The sequence below is a fragment of the Squalius cephalus genome (genome assembly GCF_949319135.1).
Source record: "Squalius cephalus genome assembly, chromosome: 15".
Lineage (NCBI taxonomy): Eukaryota > Metazoa > Chordata > Actinopteri > Cypriniformes > Leuciscidae > Squalius > Squalius cephalus.
In genome coordinates, this window is record NC_137136.1 from 662501 (window position 1) to 682500 (window position 20000).

Below are 20000 nucleotides of genomic sequence, written 5' to 3' on the forward strand. Positions count from 1 at the left end.
CATGCCCTTCATCGTGGGCGTTCACTCCAGCTACTTTGACCTCTACGACCCCCCGTCTGACGTGGTGTGTGTGGACCTCGACACCAACACCATCTTCCAGTGAGTCTTCTGGGAACATACGCGATCATGCGGTGCAGTGCTGGAGGTTTATGGGCGGTGCATTAATATAGAATCAAGACATAGAATTAATATAGAATTAATATAATGCATTAATATAGAATCAAGACATAATCAATATAGAATTAAAATAATTCATCAATATACAGGGTGAGCCATTTATATGGATACACCGTAATAACATGGGAATGGTTGGTGATATTAAAGTCCTGTTTGTGGACTTCTAAATGGCCACCATGGTCACCACCCATCTTGAGGAGTTTGTCCCCTCACATATACTAATGTGCCACAAACAGGACTTTAATATCACCAACCATTCCCATGTTATTACGGTGTATCCATATAAATGGCCCACCCTGTAGAATGAAGACAGAATCAATAGAGAATTAATATAATGCATTAATATAGAATCAAGAGAGAGAATTAATATAATGCATTAATATAGAATAATGACAGAATCAATATAGAATTAATGTAATGGATTAATATAGAATCAAGTCATAGAGTCAATATAATGCATTAATATAGAATCAAGACAGAATTAATATAATGCATTAGTATAGAATGAAGACATAGAATCAATATAGAATTAATATAATGGATTAATATACAGGGTGGGCCATTTATATGGATACACCGTAATAACATGGGAATGGTTGGTGATATTAAAGTCCTGTTTGTGGCACATTAGTATATGTGAGGGGGCAAACTCCTCAAGATGGGTGGTGACCATGGTGGCCATTTAGAAGTCCACAAACAGGACTTTAATATCACCAACCATTCCCATGTTATTACGGTGTAGCCATATAAATGGCCCACCCTGTAGAATCAAGACATAGAGTTAATATAATGCATTAATATAGAATAATGACATAGAATCAATATAGAATTAATATAATGGATTAATATAGAATCAAGACATAGAATCAATATAATGCATTAATATAGAATCAAGACATAGAGTTAATATAATGCATTAATATAGAATAATGACATAGAATCAATATAGAATTAATATAATGGATTAATATAGAATCAAGACATAGAATCAATATAATGCATTAATATAGAATCAAGACATAGAGTTAATATAATGCATTAATATAGAATAATGACATAGAATCAATATAGAATTAATATAATGGATTAATATAGAATCAAGACATAGAATCAATATAATGCATTAATATAGAATCAAGACATAGAGTTAATATAATGCATTAATATAGAATCAAGACATAGAATCAATATATAATTAATGTATTGCATTAATATAGAATGAAGATATATAATTGATATAATGCATTAATATAGAATAAAGACAGAATTAATATAGGATCAAGTTGATATTGACTAATATACACTAATGTTCAAAAGTGTCATCAAAGATGCATTAAACTGATCAAAAATGACAGTAAAGACAGTTATAATGTAACAAAAGATTCTGGTTCATGTTCTTGGCTTTTCTATTCATCAAAGAATCCTGAGAAAGAAAACGCATCACGGTTTTCAACACTTATAATAATCATAAATGTTTCTTGATCATCAGATCCTCATATTAGAGTGATTTCTGAAGGATCATGTGACACTGAAGACTGGAGTAATGATGCTGAACATTCAGCTTTGATCACAGGAATAAATCACACTTTACTGTATATTCACATAGAGAACAGATATTTAAATTCAAATTTTTTTTACTGTATTTCTGATCAAATAAATCCAGCTGAAGAGACAAGTTTTTGTCTGTAAATAATAATGTGCTGAACTTTCTTCGTCCAGGTCTGAAGATAAGAAGCCTCTGTCCTGGAGGTCTTTGCCCAGGAAACATGGGAAAATCCTGCTGAACTCTCTGACCAACCTGAACAAAACTCTGGAGAAGAGTGAGTGAGCGCCTGACACACACAGATGATGTCATTTCCTGTTGACACTAGGGGTGTCACAATATATCGTAATACAAAAATGCAACAATATGCTTCGTGGATAGTGTCAATGTATATAGTTCACCCAAAAAAAATACTGCGTGAGAACTGAGGAGTTTTCAGAGTTTAGTGTCAGTACTACATTAAACTACTATATATAATGTTGAATATAATGTATAATAACACAATGGGTCCTGATAAAGCCAAATGTCTTATGTTATCAATAAAAAGTGGCTTTCATTATTTTAAATATATCTAGTCAGTGCAAGCATATTCATCTAAAATAGAATCATGAATATTGTTATTCTGGTGTCTCTGTTGTTCATTGGGTTTCAGCACCAAGTCCAAGACTATTCATTTACACACACAATGTAATATCAAATTTAGCATTTTAATGAACTGATTTTTTTTTTGTTAACCTGTCTTGGAGTATCGCTATAATATGGTATCATGAGTTCAGCTTTGTGATATGTATCGAGTCGTGACCTGAGGGCATCGTTACACCTCTAGTTGACGTGTGTGTGTGTTTCTCTCGTCCTCATCAGTCTACACGCCGGGTCAGGAGGAGGCCACGCTGGAGTTCCTGCTCACGGATTATGATCTGATCTACGGGCGTCAGAAGCAGCTGGAGCTGGAGATCCAGGAGGCGTTCCTGCGCTTCATGAGCTGTTTACTGAGAGGCTACCGCTCCTTCCTTCTGCCCATCACACAGGCTCCGTCAGACCGGACCACAGACTGCAGCTCCCTCTTCAACCTGCAGGGTGCGCTATACCTTCACATGCAACATTAATCATAGTTTAAAGGGATAGTTCACCCAAAAATGAAAATCAGCCCCTGATTTACTCACCCTGAAGTCATCCTAGTGTATATGACATCAGACGAACACAATCAGAGTTATATTAAAAATATCCTGACTCTTCTAAGCTTTATAATGGCAGTGAATGGCTGTTTCTGTTTTGAAGTCCATAAAAGTGCATCTATCCATCATAAAAGTGCATCTATCCATCATAAATGTGCATCTATCCATGATAAAAGTGCATCTATCCATCATAAAAGTGCATCTATCCATGATAAAAGTGCATCCATCCATCATAAGTGCATCTATCCATCATAAATGTGCATCTATCCATCATAAAAGGGCATCTATCCATCATAAATATGCATCTATCCATGATAAAAGTGCATCTATCCATCATAAAAGTGCATCTATCCATGATAAAAGTGCATCTATCCATGATAAAAGTGCATCTATCCATCATAAGTGCATCCATCCATCATAAGTGCATCCATCCATCATAAAAGTGCATCCGTCCATCATAAGTGCATCCGTCCATCATAAAAGTGCATCTGTCCATCATAAGTGCATCTATCCATCATAAAAGTGCATCTATCCATCATAAAAGTGCATCCATCCGTCATAAAAGTGCATCTGTCCATCATAAAAGTGCATCTATCCATCATAAAAGTGCATCTATCCATCATAAAAGTGCATCTATCCATCATAAAAGTGCATCTGTCCATCATAAAAGTGCATCCGTCCGTCATAAAAGTGCATCTGTCCATCATAAAAGTGCATCTATCCATCATAAAAGTGTATCCGTCCATCATAAAAGTGCATCTATCCATCATAAAAGTGCATCTATCATCATAAAAGTGCATCTGTCATCATAAAAGTGCATCTATCCATCATAAAAGTGCATCTATCAATCATAAAAGTGCATCTATCCATCATAAAAGTGCATCTATCATCATAAAAGTGCATCTGTCCATCATAAAAGCGCATCTGTCATCATAAAAGTGCATCTATCCATCATAAAAGTGCATCTATCAATCATAAAAGTGCATCTATCAATCATAAAAGTGCATCTGTCCATCATAAAAGTGCATCTATCATCATAAAAGTGCATCTGTCCATCATAAAAGTGCATCTATCCATCATAAAAGTGCATCTATCCATCATAAAAGTGCATCTATCAATCATAAAAGTGCATCTATCCATCATAAAAGTGCATCTATCATCATAAAAGTGCATCTGTCCATCATAAAAGTGCATCTGTCATCATAAAAGTGCATCTATCCATCATAAAAGTGCATCTATCAATCATAAAAGTGCATCTATCAATCATAAAAGTGCATCTGTCCATCATAAAAGTGCATCTATCCATCATAAAAGTGCATCTATCCATCATAAAAGTGCATCTATCCATCATAAAAGTGCATCTATCCATCATAAAAGTGCATCCATCCGTCATAAAAGTGCATCTGTCCATCATAAAAGTGCATCTATCCATCATAAAAGTGTATCCGTCCATCATAAAAGTGCATCTATCCATCATAAAAGTGCATCTATCCATCATAAAAGTGCATCTATCATCATAAAAGTGCATCTGTCCATCATAAAAGTGCATCTATCCATCATAAAAGTGTATCCGTCCATCATAAAAGTGCATCTATCCATCATAAAAGTGCATCTATCCATCATAAAAGTGCATCTATCATCATAAAAGTGCATCTGTCCATCATAAAAGTGCATCCGTCCATCATAAAAGTGCATCTGTCCATCATAAAAGTGCATCTGTCCATCATAAAAGTGCATCTGTCATCATAAAAGTGCATCTATCCATCATAAAAGTGCATCCATCCGTCATAAAAGTGCATCTGTCCATCATAAGTGCATCTATCCATCATAAAAGTGCATCTATCCATCATAAAAGTGCATCCATCCGTCATAAAAGTGCATCTGTCCATCATAAAAGTGCATCTATCCATCATAAAAGTGTATCCGTCCATCATAAAAGTGCATCTGTCCATCATAAAAGTGCATCTATCATCATAAAAGTGCATCTGTCCATCATAAAAGTGCATCTATCCATCATAAAAGTGCATCCGTCCATCATAAAAGTGTATCCGTCCATCATAAAAGTGCATCTATCCATCATAAAAGTGCATCTGTCCATCATAAAAGTGCATCTATCCATCATAAAAGTGCATCCGTCCATCATAAAAGTGTATCCGTCCATCATAAAAGTGCATCTATCCATCATAAAAGTGTATCCGTCCATCATAAAAGTGCATCTATCCATCATAAAAGTGCATCCGTCCATCATAAAAGTGCATCCGTCCATCATAAAAGTGCATCTGTCCATCATAAAAGTGCATCTGTCATCATAAAAGTGCATCTATCCATCATAAAAGTGCATCCATCCGTCATAAAAGTGCATCTGTCCATCATAAGTGCATCTATCCATCATAAAAGTGCATCTATCCATCATAAAAGTGCATCCATCCGTCATAAAAGTGCATCTGTCCATCATAAAAGTGCATCTGTCCATCATAAAAGTGCATCTGTCATTATAAAAGTGCATCTGTCATTATAAAAGTGCATCTGTCCATCATAAAAGTGCATCTGTCCATCATAAAAGTGCATCTGTCCATCATAAAAGTGCATCTGTCCATCATAAAAGTGCATCTGTCATTATAAAAGTGCATCTGTCATTATAAAAGTGCATCTGTCCATCATAAAAGTGCATCTATCATCATAAAAGTGCATCTGTCCATCATAAAAGTGCATCTGTCCATCATAAAAGTGCATCTGTCCATCTCAGATTGTGTTTGTCTGAGAGAAGAATGTCATATACACTAGGATGTCTTCAGGGTGAGTAAATCGTGGGATAATGTTCAATTTTGGGTGAACTATCCCTTTAATTGTGATCGCGATTGCTGCTTCTCTCGATTAACACCGCGTATTGCGATAAGATTCTTGTCTGTCCACACAAGAAATGACACGACTACGAGACGTCACAAAATCAATCACAAACCACAGCCAATCAGAAGAGCGTGTGGGCGGAGTCTCCCTGCACTCGCAACCAAACCGAGAAGCACATGATCAAATTCATAAATATTACGCCTTTTTAACAGTATTAAAAACACAGACTGAGTGACTGACACAGTCTTTGTTATAGAATACACTTGATCTGAGGTGAATTACACATCGTTTCTTTCAGTACGGCTATAAATGATATTCAAACTCACATTAGATGCTTTTAACATCAAATACATAAAGCACATAATCAATACCTGATATTATCACTGTCATCAAAGTGCAATAATTCTGATGAATATAAAAAGCAGTTTCGGTAACACTTTACTTAAAGCCTTTATATATAATGCATTATAAAAGTATTTTAATGCATTAGTTATGCCTTGTAATGCACCTCATGAATAACTAATCACAGTTATAATATTGAACACCTTTAGAAAGTAAAATGCATGAAAACACACGACAAACAACCAGTTTCAGGTACAAAGAATCTGCAAAAATTATAATGCATTTGAACTTTATGTAGATATATAATCATAATGCACATTATGCATTATACATAAAGGCTTTAAATAAAGCCAAGTCAAGTATATTTATATAGCGCTTTTCACAATACAGATTGTATCAAAGCAGCTTCACTGTATTAAATCAAAATAACACAAAAAGGTTTGTTTCTAGTGGAAAAAAACGTCCACGTTTGGTAATGCTGATCAATAGTATTATTGATTGATTAAATTAAATTAAATAACCCCAACTGAGCAAGCCAAAGGCAACAGTGGCAAGGAACCGAAAAACTCCATCATGTGACCTAATGGAGAAAAAAAACCCTTGGGAGAACCCAGGCTCAGTCGGGGGCCAGTTCTCCTCTGGCGTTTATGAACTAGAGGCCGGATTTAACTGTAAGATTAAAAGTATTATATGAATGCCTGGCTGAAGAGATGCGTCTTTAATCTAGTTTTAAACTGGGAGAGCGAGTCTGAGCAACGAACAGTATCAGGAAGACTATTCCAGAGTTTTGGAGCTAAATGTGAAAATGCTCTCCCTCCTTTGGTGGATCTGGATATCCTAGGTATGACCAAAAGCCTCGAATTTAGTGATCTTAAAGAGCGCGATGGATTATAGGGCGATAGAAGGTCCGTTAAATAGACTGGAGCTAAGCCGTTTAGGGCTTTATAAGTCAGTAGCAATACCTTGTAATTAATACGGGACTTTATAGGTAACCAATGTAGTGATGATAAAATCGGTGTTATATGATCATATTTTCTTGATCTAGTAAGAACTCTAGCGGCGGCATTTTGGACTAACTGTAGCTTGTTTATAGAGGATGCAGGACAACCAGCTAATAAAGCATTACAGTAATCTAGTCTCGAGGTCATGAATGCATGAACTAACTTTTCTGCATCAGAAACTGATAGCATGTTACGTAGCTTAGCAATGTTTCTAAGGTGGAAAAAGGCTGTTCTTGTAACATATGAAATATGATTTTCAAAAGACAGGTTGCAGTCTAATATAACACCCAGGTCTTTTACTGTAGAGGATGAAGTAACAGGACATCCTACTATGTTAAAGTTGTATTGTGAGAGGTTTTGTGGGCGTTTTTTTGAACCGATGATTAGTACCTCTGTCTTGTCTGGATTTAATAAAAGAAAATTACGCGTCATCCAATCTTTTATATTTTGGATGACGCGTAATTTTCTTTTATTAAATCCAGACAAAGTGTTAAAAGACGGTAGTGTTTGAGCAGAACACTGGTGATGATGCGTCTCTGTGATGAACACTGGTGATGATGCGTCTCTGTGATGAACACTGGTGATGATGCGTCTCTGTGATGAACACTGGTGATGATGCGTCTCTGTGATGAACACTGGTGATGATGCGTCTCTGTGATGAACACTGGTGATGATGCGTCTCTGTGATGACGTGTTCCCGCAGGTTTCCTGAAGTCTCGCGACCGCACGCAGCAGAAGTTCTACACGCAGCTCACGAGGACGCAGATGTTCACGCAGTTCATCGAGGAGTGTTCGTTCGTCAGCGACCGGCACGTCAGCCTGGAGTTCTTCGACGAGTGTGTGCAGAAGGTCAGACGCTCACCTGCACATGTGACCCCAGCGGCCAATCAGATCCGGGCTTTAATTTAACTTAATATTCTACAATATTATTGATCTCCTGCATTGACACCATTATATGAGAACTGAGCTGGATGATGACATCAGGGTTTTCCCCAGAGCGGCTGTTTATACAGCGGGGGAAATAAGTATTGAACACGTCACCATTGTTCTCAGTAAATATATTTCCAAAGGTGCTATTGACAGGAAATTTTCACCAGATGTTGATAACAACCCAAGGAATCAGTACATACAAAGAAACCTCAAAGCTTAGAAATTAAGTTATGTGTAATAATGTGAAATGACACAGGGAAAAAGTATTGAACACATGAAGAAAGGGAGGCTCAAAAAGGCATGGAAAGCCAAGACAACAGCTTAAAACTATTAGTAATTAAAAAGCAATCCAGCCCCCTGTCCGTGCAAATTAATAACAGCTGGTTCAGTCCCAACGGATGGCCTACAGAAAGGTCTCATTGCCAAGGTGTCACACAAGACACATCTCATGATGGGTAAAAGCAAAGAGCTGTCTCAAGACCTTCGCAACCTAATTGTTCCAACACATAATGATGGCATTGGTTATAGGCGCCATTCTCAGCTTCTGAATGGTCCAGTGAGCACTGTTGGGGCCATAATACGCAAGTGGAAAGACAATCATTTCACCATAAATTTGCCTCGACCAGGTGCTCCTCGCAAGATTTCAGACAGAGGAGTGAGAAGAATAATCAGAAGAGTTGTCCAAGAGCCAAGGACCACTTGTGGAGAGCTTCAAGAAGACCTGCAGATAGCAGGTACTGTTGTCTCAAAGAAAACAGTAAGTAATGCACTCCACCGCCATGGCCTGTGTGCACGCTCACCACGCAAGACTCCATTACTGAAGAAAAAAAGCATGTTGAAGCTCGTTTAAAGTTTGCTGCACAACATTTGGAAAAGCCAGGGAAATACTGGGAGAATTTAGTGTGGTCACATGAGAGCAAAATTGAACTGTTTGGATGCCATAATACACACCATATTTGGAGGAGAAATGGCACTGCACATTACCCTAAAACACCATACACCTTGGTGATGGCTCTTGCACAACTCTTCTGATTATTCTTCTCACTCCTCTGTCAGAAATCTTGCGAGGAGCACCTGGTCGAGGCAAATTTATGGTGAAATGATTGTCTTTCCACTTCCGTATTATGGCCCCAACAGTGCTCACTGGACCATTCAGAAGCTGAGAATGGCGCCTATAACCAATGCCATCATTATGTGTTGCGAAGGTCTTGAGACAGCTCTTTGCTTTTACCCATCATGAGATGTGTCTTGTGTGACACCTTGGCAATGAGACCTTTCTGTAGGCCATCCGTTGGGACTGAACCAGCTGTTATTAATTTGCACGGACAGGGGGCTGGATTGCTTTTTAATTACTAATAGTTTTAAGCTGTTGTCTTGGCTTTCCATGCCTTTTTGAGCCTCCCTTTCTTCATGTGTTCAATACTTTTTCCCTGTGTCATTTCACATTATTACACATAACTTAATTTCTGAGCTTATTTGTTTTGGTTTCTTTGTATGTACTGATTCCTTGGGTTGTTATCAACATCTGGTGAAAATTTCAGGTCAATAGCACCTTTGGAAATATATTTACTGAGAACAATGGTGACGTGTTCAATACTTATTTCCCCCGCTGTATATATAAATGAACTAAATTAATAACTTTTTACAACAGAAATGAAGCATCACTGAACTCACTCAAGCTGGACTGTGCTTTGAAATCATCAGTATTGTGAAAATCGCTGTATAAATGAAGCTGAGTTGAGTTGAGTTTAATCTGTGTGTGTCCGTCAGGTTGATGTGGAGAAACCGGAGGACGTGCGTTTGATCGATCGGGACGAGTGTCTCAGCGGTGAACACACAGTGTTTATAATGCCTCCCGAGGAGCCGCAGGAGCCCGACGGATCCGAGTGTCCCGCTCACTACAGGTGACTATCACATGACCCATCACTACAGGTGACTATCACATGACCCGCTCACTACAGGTGACTATCACATGACCCGCTCACTACAGGTGACTATCACATGACCCATCACATGACCTGCTCACTACAGGTGACTATCACATGACCCATCACATGACCTGCACACTACAGGTGACTATCACATGACCTGCACACTACAGGTGACTATCACATGACCCATCACATGACCTGCTCACTACAGGTGACTATCACATGACCCATCACATGACCCGCTCACTACAGGTGACTATCACATGACCCGCTCACTACAGGTGACTATCACATGACCCGGTGACTATCACATGACCCGCTCACTACAGGTGACTATCACATGACCCATCACTACAGGTGACTATCACATGACCCGCTCACTACAGGTGACTATCACATGACCCGCTCACTACAGGTGACTATCACATGACCCATCACATGACCTGCTCACTACAGGTGACTATCACATGACCCATCACATGACCCGCTCACTACAGGTGACTATCACATGACCCGCTCACTACAGGTGACTATCACATGACCCGCTCACTACAGGTGACTATCACATGACCCATCACATGACCTGCTCACTACAGGTGACTATCACATGACCCATCACATGACCCGCTCACTACAGGTGACTATCACATGACCCATCACATGACCTGCACACTACAGGTGACTATCACATGACCCGCACACTACAGGTGACTATCACATGACCCATCACATGACCCATCACATGACCTGCACACTACAGGTGACTATCACATGACCCATCACATGACCTGCTCACTACAGGTGACTATCACATGACCCATCACATGACCCGCTCACTACAGGTGACTATCACATGACCCATCACATGACCTGCACACTACAGGTGACTATCACATGACCCGCACACTACAGGTGACTATCACATGACCCATCACATGACCCGCTCACTACAGGTGACTATCACATGACCCATCACATGACCTGCACACTACAGGTGACTATCACATGACCCATCACATGACCTGCACACTACAGGTGACTATCACATGACCCATCACATGACCTGCACACTACAGGTGACTATCACATGACCCGCACACTACAGGTGACTATCACATGACCCATCACATGACCCGCACACTACCAGGGTTATTATAGTTTTGCATTTTTCATTAGTTTTTATTTTTATTTCGTTTTGACTTTTTGTTTTCAAATTCAGTTTAGTTTTAATTAGTTTTTAAAGTGGGTTTTCTAGTTTAGTTTAGTTTTTATTTTTAGAAAATGCTTAGTTTCAGTTTAGTTTTTATTAGTTTTAGTGTTAGTTTTAGTCTTTTTTTGTAATTTGGGTAATTTGTCAGGGGCAAGATTCAAAAAAGTCAGAAAAAGTATTGTGTAATAATAAAAAAATACCATTATAGAAATAAATTCACACCCCATTGAAATTCCTTTACCTCTTACAAAATCCACACGCTGTACCAAAAATCTACACATCTTCTATACAGAATTCACACCCTATACAAATACCACAGCTGTACAATTTTCACACCCTATACTAAATTTACCCTATGGGGAGAGTGGGGTGATTTGTGCCAGGGGGGAAGTAGTTACACCCTTGTTTCTGGAAAACCATAGAAGAAATTGGTCATGTGACCACATAATTTTGAAAAGCAATCACTTTTACTCATCCTCCAAAGAAGAGAGACGCATGGCATGAGAGTTAAGCACATTTTAGTGCAAAAAACTGTTTTTTCCCTTTCAAAGTAAAATTTCTATGATTAAGGTTTTTTGATTGTAGTGTCTGAACAATTATAGACAAGTTTGAAAACATTTCACACATGTTTTAGTGCTTTAGTAGGCTACACAATGAGTCTCTACAGTTAGCATGATGTTTGCTCTTAACTGCTGGATCATGCTAGTTTTTCAAACTTGTGGGTCTGGGGTGATTTGTGCCAAAGGGCCTGGGTTAAGTTGTGCCAGATCCAGACCACCTAGACCTACATACTCACAGGGGATAATCTTGAGAAGTGAGGAGATGGGCATGCCTCATCATTGTTTGACTTAGGCCTGCCTGCTATTTGTTTAATTTAGCTAACACTGATTTCAGTTTTGAGCTTGCACTATGTTATTAAAGAGAAGTTTTATTCAGTTTTTAAGTGGCCTATGTCACAATAGTATGTTTAGAAATTAGCCTAGTCACTTTATTCTTATATGTTACATAATTGACAGACAGCGCTATGTCAACAGGCATCTATTGCCAAAGCCTTTTTGCCTGAAATGATTCACAAATATCATATATTGTGTTGCAATGGTGCTCTAAATGGTTGCTAGGGCGTAGCTTGATAGCTTCACAATGATCCTGAGAGACTGATTGGTCGTCTGAGTAAAATGAGCCCGCCCCCTTGTCTCTATGACACTGTGATCCAGAGTTATGTTCAATACAAAATCCCTATGCAATTGACCATAGTAGGAAAAACGCATGCTATGGTATTCCAGGGTGACAATATCTAAATAAACCTTAAATGAGTAATTTTGTATTAAATTTGTCTTGCTTTCATATAGCATTACAGTTCATAACATTAAAATGTTCTTTTACTTCAGAAATCACTGGCACAATTTACCCCAATGTATTCACCTAAAGCAGGGGTGGGGAACGTTGATCCTGGAGGGCCATTGTCCTGCAGAGTTTAGCTCCAACCCTGAAAAAAACATTTGGCTGCCTGCAACTTCAGTAATCCTGAAGACATTGATTAGCTTCAGGTGTGTTTGATTAGGGTTGGAGCTAAACTCTGCAGGACAATGGCCCTCCAGGATCAACGTTCCCCACCCCTGACCTAAAGGCACAACTTCCCCCGCACCAGGGGCAAGTTGTACCATGAGACCACTTTTTTCCCAAAAGCTATATTTCTGAAACAATTTATTTCAGATCCAAAGTTATTGTTCTCAGGGATGCACCACATCCTGAAATATATGTAACTTACATCGTTAAGTTGAAGGAATTACTGTCATGGCCTCACTTTAAAGTCACTTTGAGTAAAAACTGGCACAACTCACCCCACTTTCCCTACAGTCAATAGCCTACTCATCTGGATTGAAGCAGCAAACATTAAGTGTAAAAGTAAAAAAATGACATAACATTATTTAGCTTATATAGTGTTTTGACATCGACAACCACAACCAAAAAGTGCATTGTACTAGTTAACTTTCTAAAAAAGGCGCAATCGCTTCTCGGGTCGACATTAACACACTGACAAAATTATATTCAGAATTTAAAATATTTTGATACCACTTTTTAATGTGTGATTGTAAGGTGTTCACGAGATAGAGATACTAACCTTTAGCGAACTTGCTTTCAACGTCAAACGAACTCTCGTTCTCATGGAGACGGTGTGCACGGAGGGGAGGGGCTGTGTGTGTGTGTGTGTGTGTGTATGCGCGCGCGCATGTGAGAGACGCATGAGTGACAGAGACGGAGGGAGAGCAGGGAAAGGAAATGCAGCTGAACGAATACGCTGCTTGTTTTAAATAGCGTTAAAAAATGAAAGACCTTGACAAAGACGAAAACTAAGGACATTTACTCTATAATTTTATTTTATTTTAGTTAGTTTTGCCAAACACACATTACAGTTTTAGTTAGTTATCGTTTTTTTGTAATGTCTCGTTTTTATTTTTATTTCAGTTAACGACAATGTTTTTTCCCACCTAGTTTTCGTTTTTTCGTTAGTTTTCGTTAACGATTATAACCTTGCACACTACAGGTGACTATCACATGACCCATCACATGACCTGCACACTACAGGTGACTATCACATGACCTGCACACTACAGGTGACTATCACATGACCCATCACATGACCTGCACACTACAGGTGACTATCACATGACCCATCACATGACCTGCACACTACAGGTGACTATCACATGACCCATCACATGACCTGCTCACTACAGGTGACTATCACATGACCCATCACATGACCTGCACACTACAGGTGACTATCACATGACCCATCACATGACCTGCACACTACAGGTGACTATCACATGACCCATCACATGACCTATCACATGACCTGCACACTACAGGTGACTATCACATGACCCGCTCACCACAGGTGACTATCACATGACCCGCTCACCACAGGTGACTATCACATGACCCGCACACTACAGGTGCGCTGATTATCACATGATCTCTGATTATCACATGACCCGCACACTACAGGCGTGCTGATTATTTGTTGATCTACAGCTGTGACACGTAAATATTTAAATAATATGATGAATATGCTGTTGATCTGCAGCTATGACACGTTCCCGATCCTCCTGCCGGATCTGTTCGATCGGCCCATGGATCATCTTCGGACCCCTGCTAAAGGAAGTGCCCCGAGTAGCCCCGCCCCCCGCCGAACCAAACAGGTGAGGATGAGGTCACGGGGTCAAAGGTCAGGGTCAGGCGGCTGACGCTCTCTGCTTGTGTGTGTGTGTGTGTGTGTGTGTGTGCAGGAGATCAAGCTGGCGCAGAAGAAGGCCCAGAAATACTCCACGGTTCCGGACATGTGGTCCAAATGCCTGCTGGGCCACTGCTACGGGCTCTGGTTCATATGCTTGCCCACGTTCGTGAAAGCGGAGAGCGCTAAGGTGCGCGCGCTACACGCGGCCTACGAGGTGCTCAAACACATGGAGACGAGGAAGGTGGTGCTGCCAGACGAGGTCAGGGTCAAGTCACCGGCGTTTGTTACAGAGGCCGAGAGTGCTCTGGCTTCACAGCTCAGGGTTCCTCGGGTCCTTGAAGTCCTTCAAAGTTTGTGAACCTGAAAAAAAGAAATTCAATGCTCTGGAAAGTTTTGGAAAATAAACACATACAGACACGGGTTCTTGAAAGTGCTTGAATTTATTTTGTGCGAGAAGTTTTGTGGAAAAAAGTCTGTATTCTTCCGTCCGGTCCGCTAATGTGTTACTTCACACACACTTCAGGCCTCTGCGCACTAGCTCGCTTGATTTACGCTAGTTACGCGCTGCGTTAAGTGTTTCCCGAAAGTGTTTCACAAATCTACTACGATTGAACCTCAACATTTCACACACACACACACACACACACACACACACACACACACACACACACACAGATAGGCTGTTACACGAGCCTGAGCTCGTCTCAATACAGCCCATGCAAACCTTAATATCAGATCATTCTAGAATAGTTTAGGAGGATGTTCTGAACAGTGTTGTGTGTAACGCGTTACAAAGTAACGCGTTACAGTAACGTAACTACTTTTTCGGGTAAAAAGTAGTGTAACGCGTTACTACTAAAAATTTGGTAACGAAATGTAGTTCCTTTTTCAATTCGGCGCAACGTAACTTTTCCCATGGATATATTTGACAGCGACACTGCCTCAGCTGCGCGCTTGAGAGAAGAGAACTGTTGAGAACTGAAGAAAACGATTTAGTTTCATATTTATGTTTAAATTAAATAAAATAACAATTTTGTGTGGAGACATGATTTTGACCACTTTATTAAGTTCGTTTTTGTAGAAAACATGTATTTAAAGTGAATTTCGTTTTGTATTAATTGTATCTTAATTTTAATCAATGTTTTATCAATCAATTGCCTGAATTTAATAAGTAAATTAAAGAAAACTATTTAGTTTCATATTTATGTTTAAATAAAATAACTAAATAAATAATTTAATCTATGTTGATTATATGAAAAGTGAAAAGCATGAGTAAGATCATAATTTTGTGCAATATATCGGGAGATAAATGGAGTGGGCAGACATGATTTAGACCACTTTATTAAGTTTGTTTTTGTAGAAAGACTTTCTTTAAAACGAATTTCGTTGTGTATTAATTGTATCTTAATTTTAATCAATGTTTTACCAACCAATTAATTGCCTGAATTTAATAACATTATAGCATGCAAAATAATCATGACGGCACCAGCGCGTGAACTGAGATCGTCTCCATACTGTAAATGAACCGAAACTCAGATAAGCTATACTTGTCTCACAGACCTGAGAAATATATAGAAAGCTTGAATATGTGTACTTTTAAACAAAATATATTTTTTTCTCTCAAAATCTCTTTTTTTTCTCCTACTCCCTTAGAGTGAGTCGTATGTCTGAAAACTAAGCTTATGTCTTCTATATCATTTTGTCCTATGCTATCAAGACGCGATTCGCACCGGTGTTAGAGAGCAGGAGCGCTTTATTGGCTGTTGCCGAAATTTAAAGTTCGGTGGATAGGGGGAGCGGAGCGGAGAGAAGTGGTGCGGCCGCGCTGCTCATCGCGGAGTGTCGCACTCTACCCCATGATGCAGAGCCGGCTGAGAATAAAAGTTGCCGCACACAGCAGCGCCAATGAGAAGGACTTTTTTTCTTTCGAAATTGATACTATTTTTTATAATAAAGAGCACAAAATAATTACCTGTTATGTCCTCCATTGTATAACTTTATGTCTACATATTTAGGAACAGATATTGGGTTCTGCCCAAAGTCAAGCAACATAAAAGTAACGTAAAAGTAACGAGTAACGTAAAAAGTTACTTTCCAAATGGGGTAACTAAGTAAAGTAACGGATTACTTTTTTAAAAAGTAACGAGTAACGAGCAAACACTACTTTTTAAAAGTAACTTCCCCAACACTGGTTCTGAATACTCTTCAGTTTTAGGCTAAACAGAAATACGACAATAGAATCTCGGATCTCTGTCATATGGCCAAAAATAAATGCAAAAAGCAAAAAACTTGTGTTTGACACATGAAATCTGTAACGATGTTTCTTACAAGGAGACACGATGTAACCTTGCGCTCACTTCAAGTGTGTTCCACATGAAGTCCTTGAGTTTGAGGGTATTGGACCTGGAAAGTTCTTGGATGTGAAGGGAACCCTGACAGCAGATCTAGAATAAAGTTATTGTCCAGATAAAGTTAGTTTTGATTGATTCACTTCCGTTGTAAAGATCATTAACTCAGGGGCCGCTAACACACACCGCTCTCACAGAAAACAGAAACTCTTCATGTGTTCTGGCCGTTCTTTCACACAACAGCGTTTGGAGCTCGAGAACGCAAACCCTGAAACAGCTTCCAAGGTGCAAGCGTTGAAATTTTTGAAAAACTTGATCATCTCTGTGTAAACTTCAAAAACTTAGAGCATGCACATGAATATTGTGTGTTTAGTCTATAGATATGAGTGTTTGAATATACAGTACTGTGCAAAAGTCTAAGGCATGTTAATACCCCCCCCCCCCCCCCCCCCAAAAAATGGTTTTAAGTCAGTAATTTCTATCTTTTGCTGAAGTGTGTCAGTAGGAAATATCAGTTTACATTTCCAAACATTCTTTTAGCCATAAATTGTAATAATCCAGTGAGATTTGTGTCTGCACAAGGAGTCTGACAACATCCGGATATTAACATGCCTAAGACTTTTGCACAGTACTGTATGTGTGCCGTGTAGTCTGTCTTTACAAAGTGACATCGCCAAATTAATTGTCTGGCCTTAAATATTCATAATACAGAATTTTCGCTTCCGCGGATCCATGTAATATTGACAGTGTTTTATCTGGGCAGAGGTGAAGGACAGGCCTTCAGTGAGAAACACTGTGTGTGTCTGCTCTCTCAGACCCTGACTGAAGTGTGTGTGTGTGTGTGTGTGTGTGTGTGTGTGTGTGTGTGTGTGTGTGTGTGTGTGCGCGCTCTCAGGTGTGTTACCGGATCCTGATGCAGCTGTGTGGTCAGTACGGGCAGCCGGTTCTAGCGGTGCGAGTTCTGCTGGAGATGAAGAAGGCTGGAATCACTCCCAACACCATCACTTACGGATACTACAATAAAGTGAGCATATTTAATATAATGTCAAATTAAAATAAATAGTTTTAAAAGAAACAATCAAATGATTGATTAAATCGTAAAAATGTCAAATTAAAATAAATAGATTTAAAATTAAAATAATAAAAAATATAATAATTAAATCATAAAAATCTAATTTATTAAATCATAAAATAAATTTCTCTTTCTTTTTATTAAAATAATAATAAAAAGATATAATAATTAAATCATAAATGACAAATTAAAATAAAAAACAATTACAATTTTTTTTTTCAAAATGAGTTGATGAAAAGCCGATAATTAAATCATAAAAATGTGAAATAAAAAAATCATGTTAAAAGAAAAACAATCAAATAATGAAATTACAAAAATGTTAAATTTAAATAAATAATTTTAAAATAAAAAAATCAAATGATTAAATAATAAAAAAAATGCTTCAAATTAATTAAATCATAAATAGAATAATTTCTCAAACTGGGGTTTGTGAGTTAATGAAAGCTGATAATTATTTAATCATAAAAATTTGAAATTAAATCATTTTAAAAGAAAATTTAATAATTAATTAAATCATATAAAATGTAGCATTAAAATGAATGAATAACTTAAAAATATAAAAAGACATTTACTAAAATCCTTAAGTTATAAATGAAATCATAATTTCCCAAACTGGGGTTTGTGCCTTGATGAAAAACTAATAATTATTTAAAGCATTAAAAAGTGAAATTATGATAAATAATCTTAAAAGGAAAAAAAAAGCAATAAAATACTTAAATAAATAATAAAAAGCAAACATTTTTACTAAATACTAGATTAATAAATTATAATTTTTTTAATTAAAATTAAATTATAAAAATTGTAACAATTAAAACAAATGATTAAAAACTAAGTAAAACACTTAAAAAAGTTGTAAAATATTATTTGTTTAGCTGCATGTTGTGACCGTTCACCGTGAATGTGTTGATGAATTATTGAAGTAAATATTAACTCAAAGTGGTTCGGCTGAAGTATAAGTGTGCGAATCCCTGATACGATGCTTCTGTTTACTCATGTGTGTGTGTGTGTGTGTGTGTGTGTTTGTGTGTGTGTTATTCTGCCGTCTGTAGGCGGTGCTAGAGAGCAAGTGGCCATCCACCAATCAGGGAGGACGTCTTCGCTGGGCGAAGCTTCGTAACGTGGTATTGGCTGTGGCTCAGTTCAGGCAGCCAATCAAACAGCAGCATCGGAGCGCGTCTCTCGGCTCCCGCGCAGGTCTGAGCCCCTCCCCCTCCAGCACATGATTGACAGCTGTCAGCAGCATAGAGACCATTTAGGCCACGCCCACCGGGGGGGAAACAATCCAACCGTCTCCATTGACTGTATTGTGTGACAGCAGCTTTTAGACACTGTTTTGTTTTTTGTCATAAATCATAAATGACGAGGAGCAGCTTCACACAATACAGAGTCAAAGGTATTTGTTTCCCCCCCGGTGTGGGCGTGGCTTCAGATTATGATGCGTGTCGCTCTGTCGCTATCTCATTCTCACATTCTCTTCCTGTTTTAGAAGCGCTGTCCAAGCCCCGCCCCTACTCCGCTCTGATTCGTCAGTCCAGCTGGAGCGGGTTGAGTGACAGCTCCAGCCACGAATCGCTGACGAAGAGCAACAGTCTGAGCAGCGTTCAGGCGTCAGCAGCCAGTGAGTGACCGATGATCAGCTCTCCAGCCGGACCGCATGTTTCTGATGTCTAGTTTCAGTGTTTGTTGTGTTTATCAGAGAGGAAGCTGTCAAAGAAAGCAGAAGTGGATCCCGCAGCGTCTCGCAAGCCTCCCTCCGGCCCGGCTCCGGTTCTGGTGCGGCGCAGCGACGTGTGCCTGTCCACCTTCTACAGAGACTGTGCCGAGAACACCGAGAACACCGAGGAAGACTTCAGGTGTCCGCCGGCCGAGAGGGACAGCAGGTACACACACGCTCAAAGAACTTAAAATAAAAACAATCTACAAACTTAATATTCAATCATAAAAATGTCAAATTAAAATATATATTTGGTTAAACAAAAAAAACTACCAAACAACATTTACTAAAATTATAATAATTATAATTATTTATTATAATAATACTTTTCTAAAAATGTCAAATTAAAATAAATAGATAATTTACAAATAAAAACAGGCAAAAAATATTTACTAAAATCAACTACATCATAAACGTAAAATTAAAATAAACAATTAATGCCAAAAACATTTGCTAAAATTATTAAATC

At 38.5% G+C, this 20000-nt stretch overlaps 1 protein-coding gene across 3 annotated transcripts in view; it reads left to right on the forward strand.

Moving 5' to 3' along the window:
- Window positions 1-20000, forward strand: part of dennd4b (DENN/MADD domain containing 4B) — a 64737-nt gene that overhangs the window by 32895 nt on the left and 11842 nt on the right. For all 3 annotated transcript variants that reach the window (XM_079894334.1, XM_079894335.1, XM_079894333.1), the window contains 11 exons: window positions 1-99; window positions 1897-1997; window positions 2582-2797; window positions 7789-7934; window positions 9786-9919; window positions 14248-14362; window positions 14450-14656; window positions 17641-17769; window positions 18867-19011; window positions 19304-19435; window positions 19514-19697. The exon at window positions 1-99 is cut by the window's left edge and continues 77 nt beyond it. In XM_079894334.1, coding sequence (XP_079750460.1) covers window positions 1-99; window positions 1897-1997; window positions 2582-2797; window positions 7789-7934; window positions 9786-9919; window positions 14248-14362; window positions 14450-14656; window positions 17641-17769; window positions 18867-19011; window positions 19304-19435; window positions 19514-19697 — 1608 coding nt within the window. The remainder of the gene's footprint in view (window positions 100-1896; window positions 1998-2581; window positions 2798-7788; window positions 7935-9785; window positions 9920-14247; window positions 14363-14449; window positions 14657-17640; window positions 17770-18866; window positions 19012-19303; window positions 19436-19513; window positions 19698-20000) is intronic.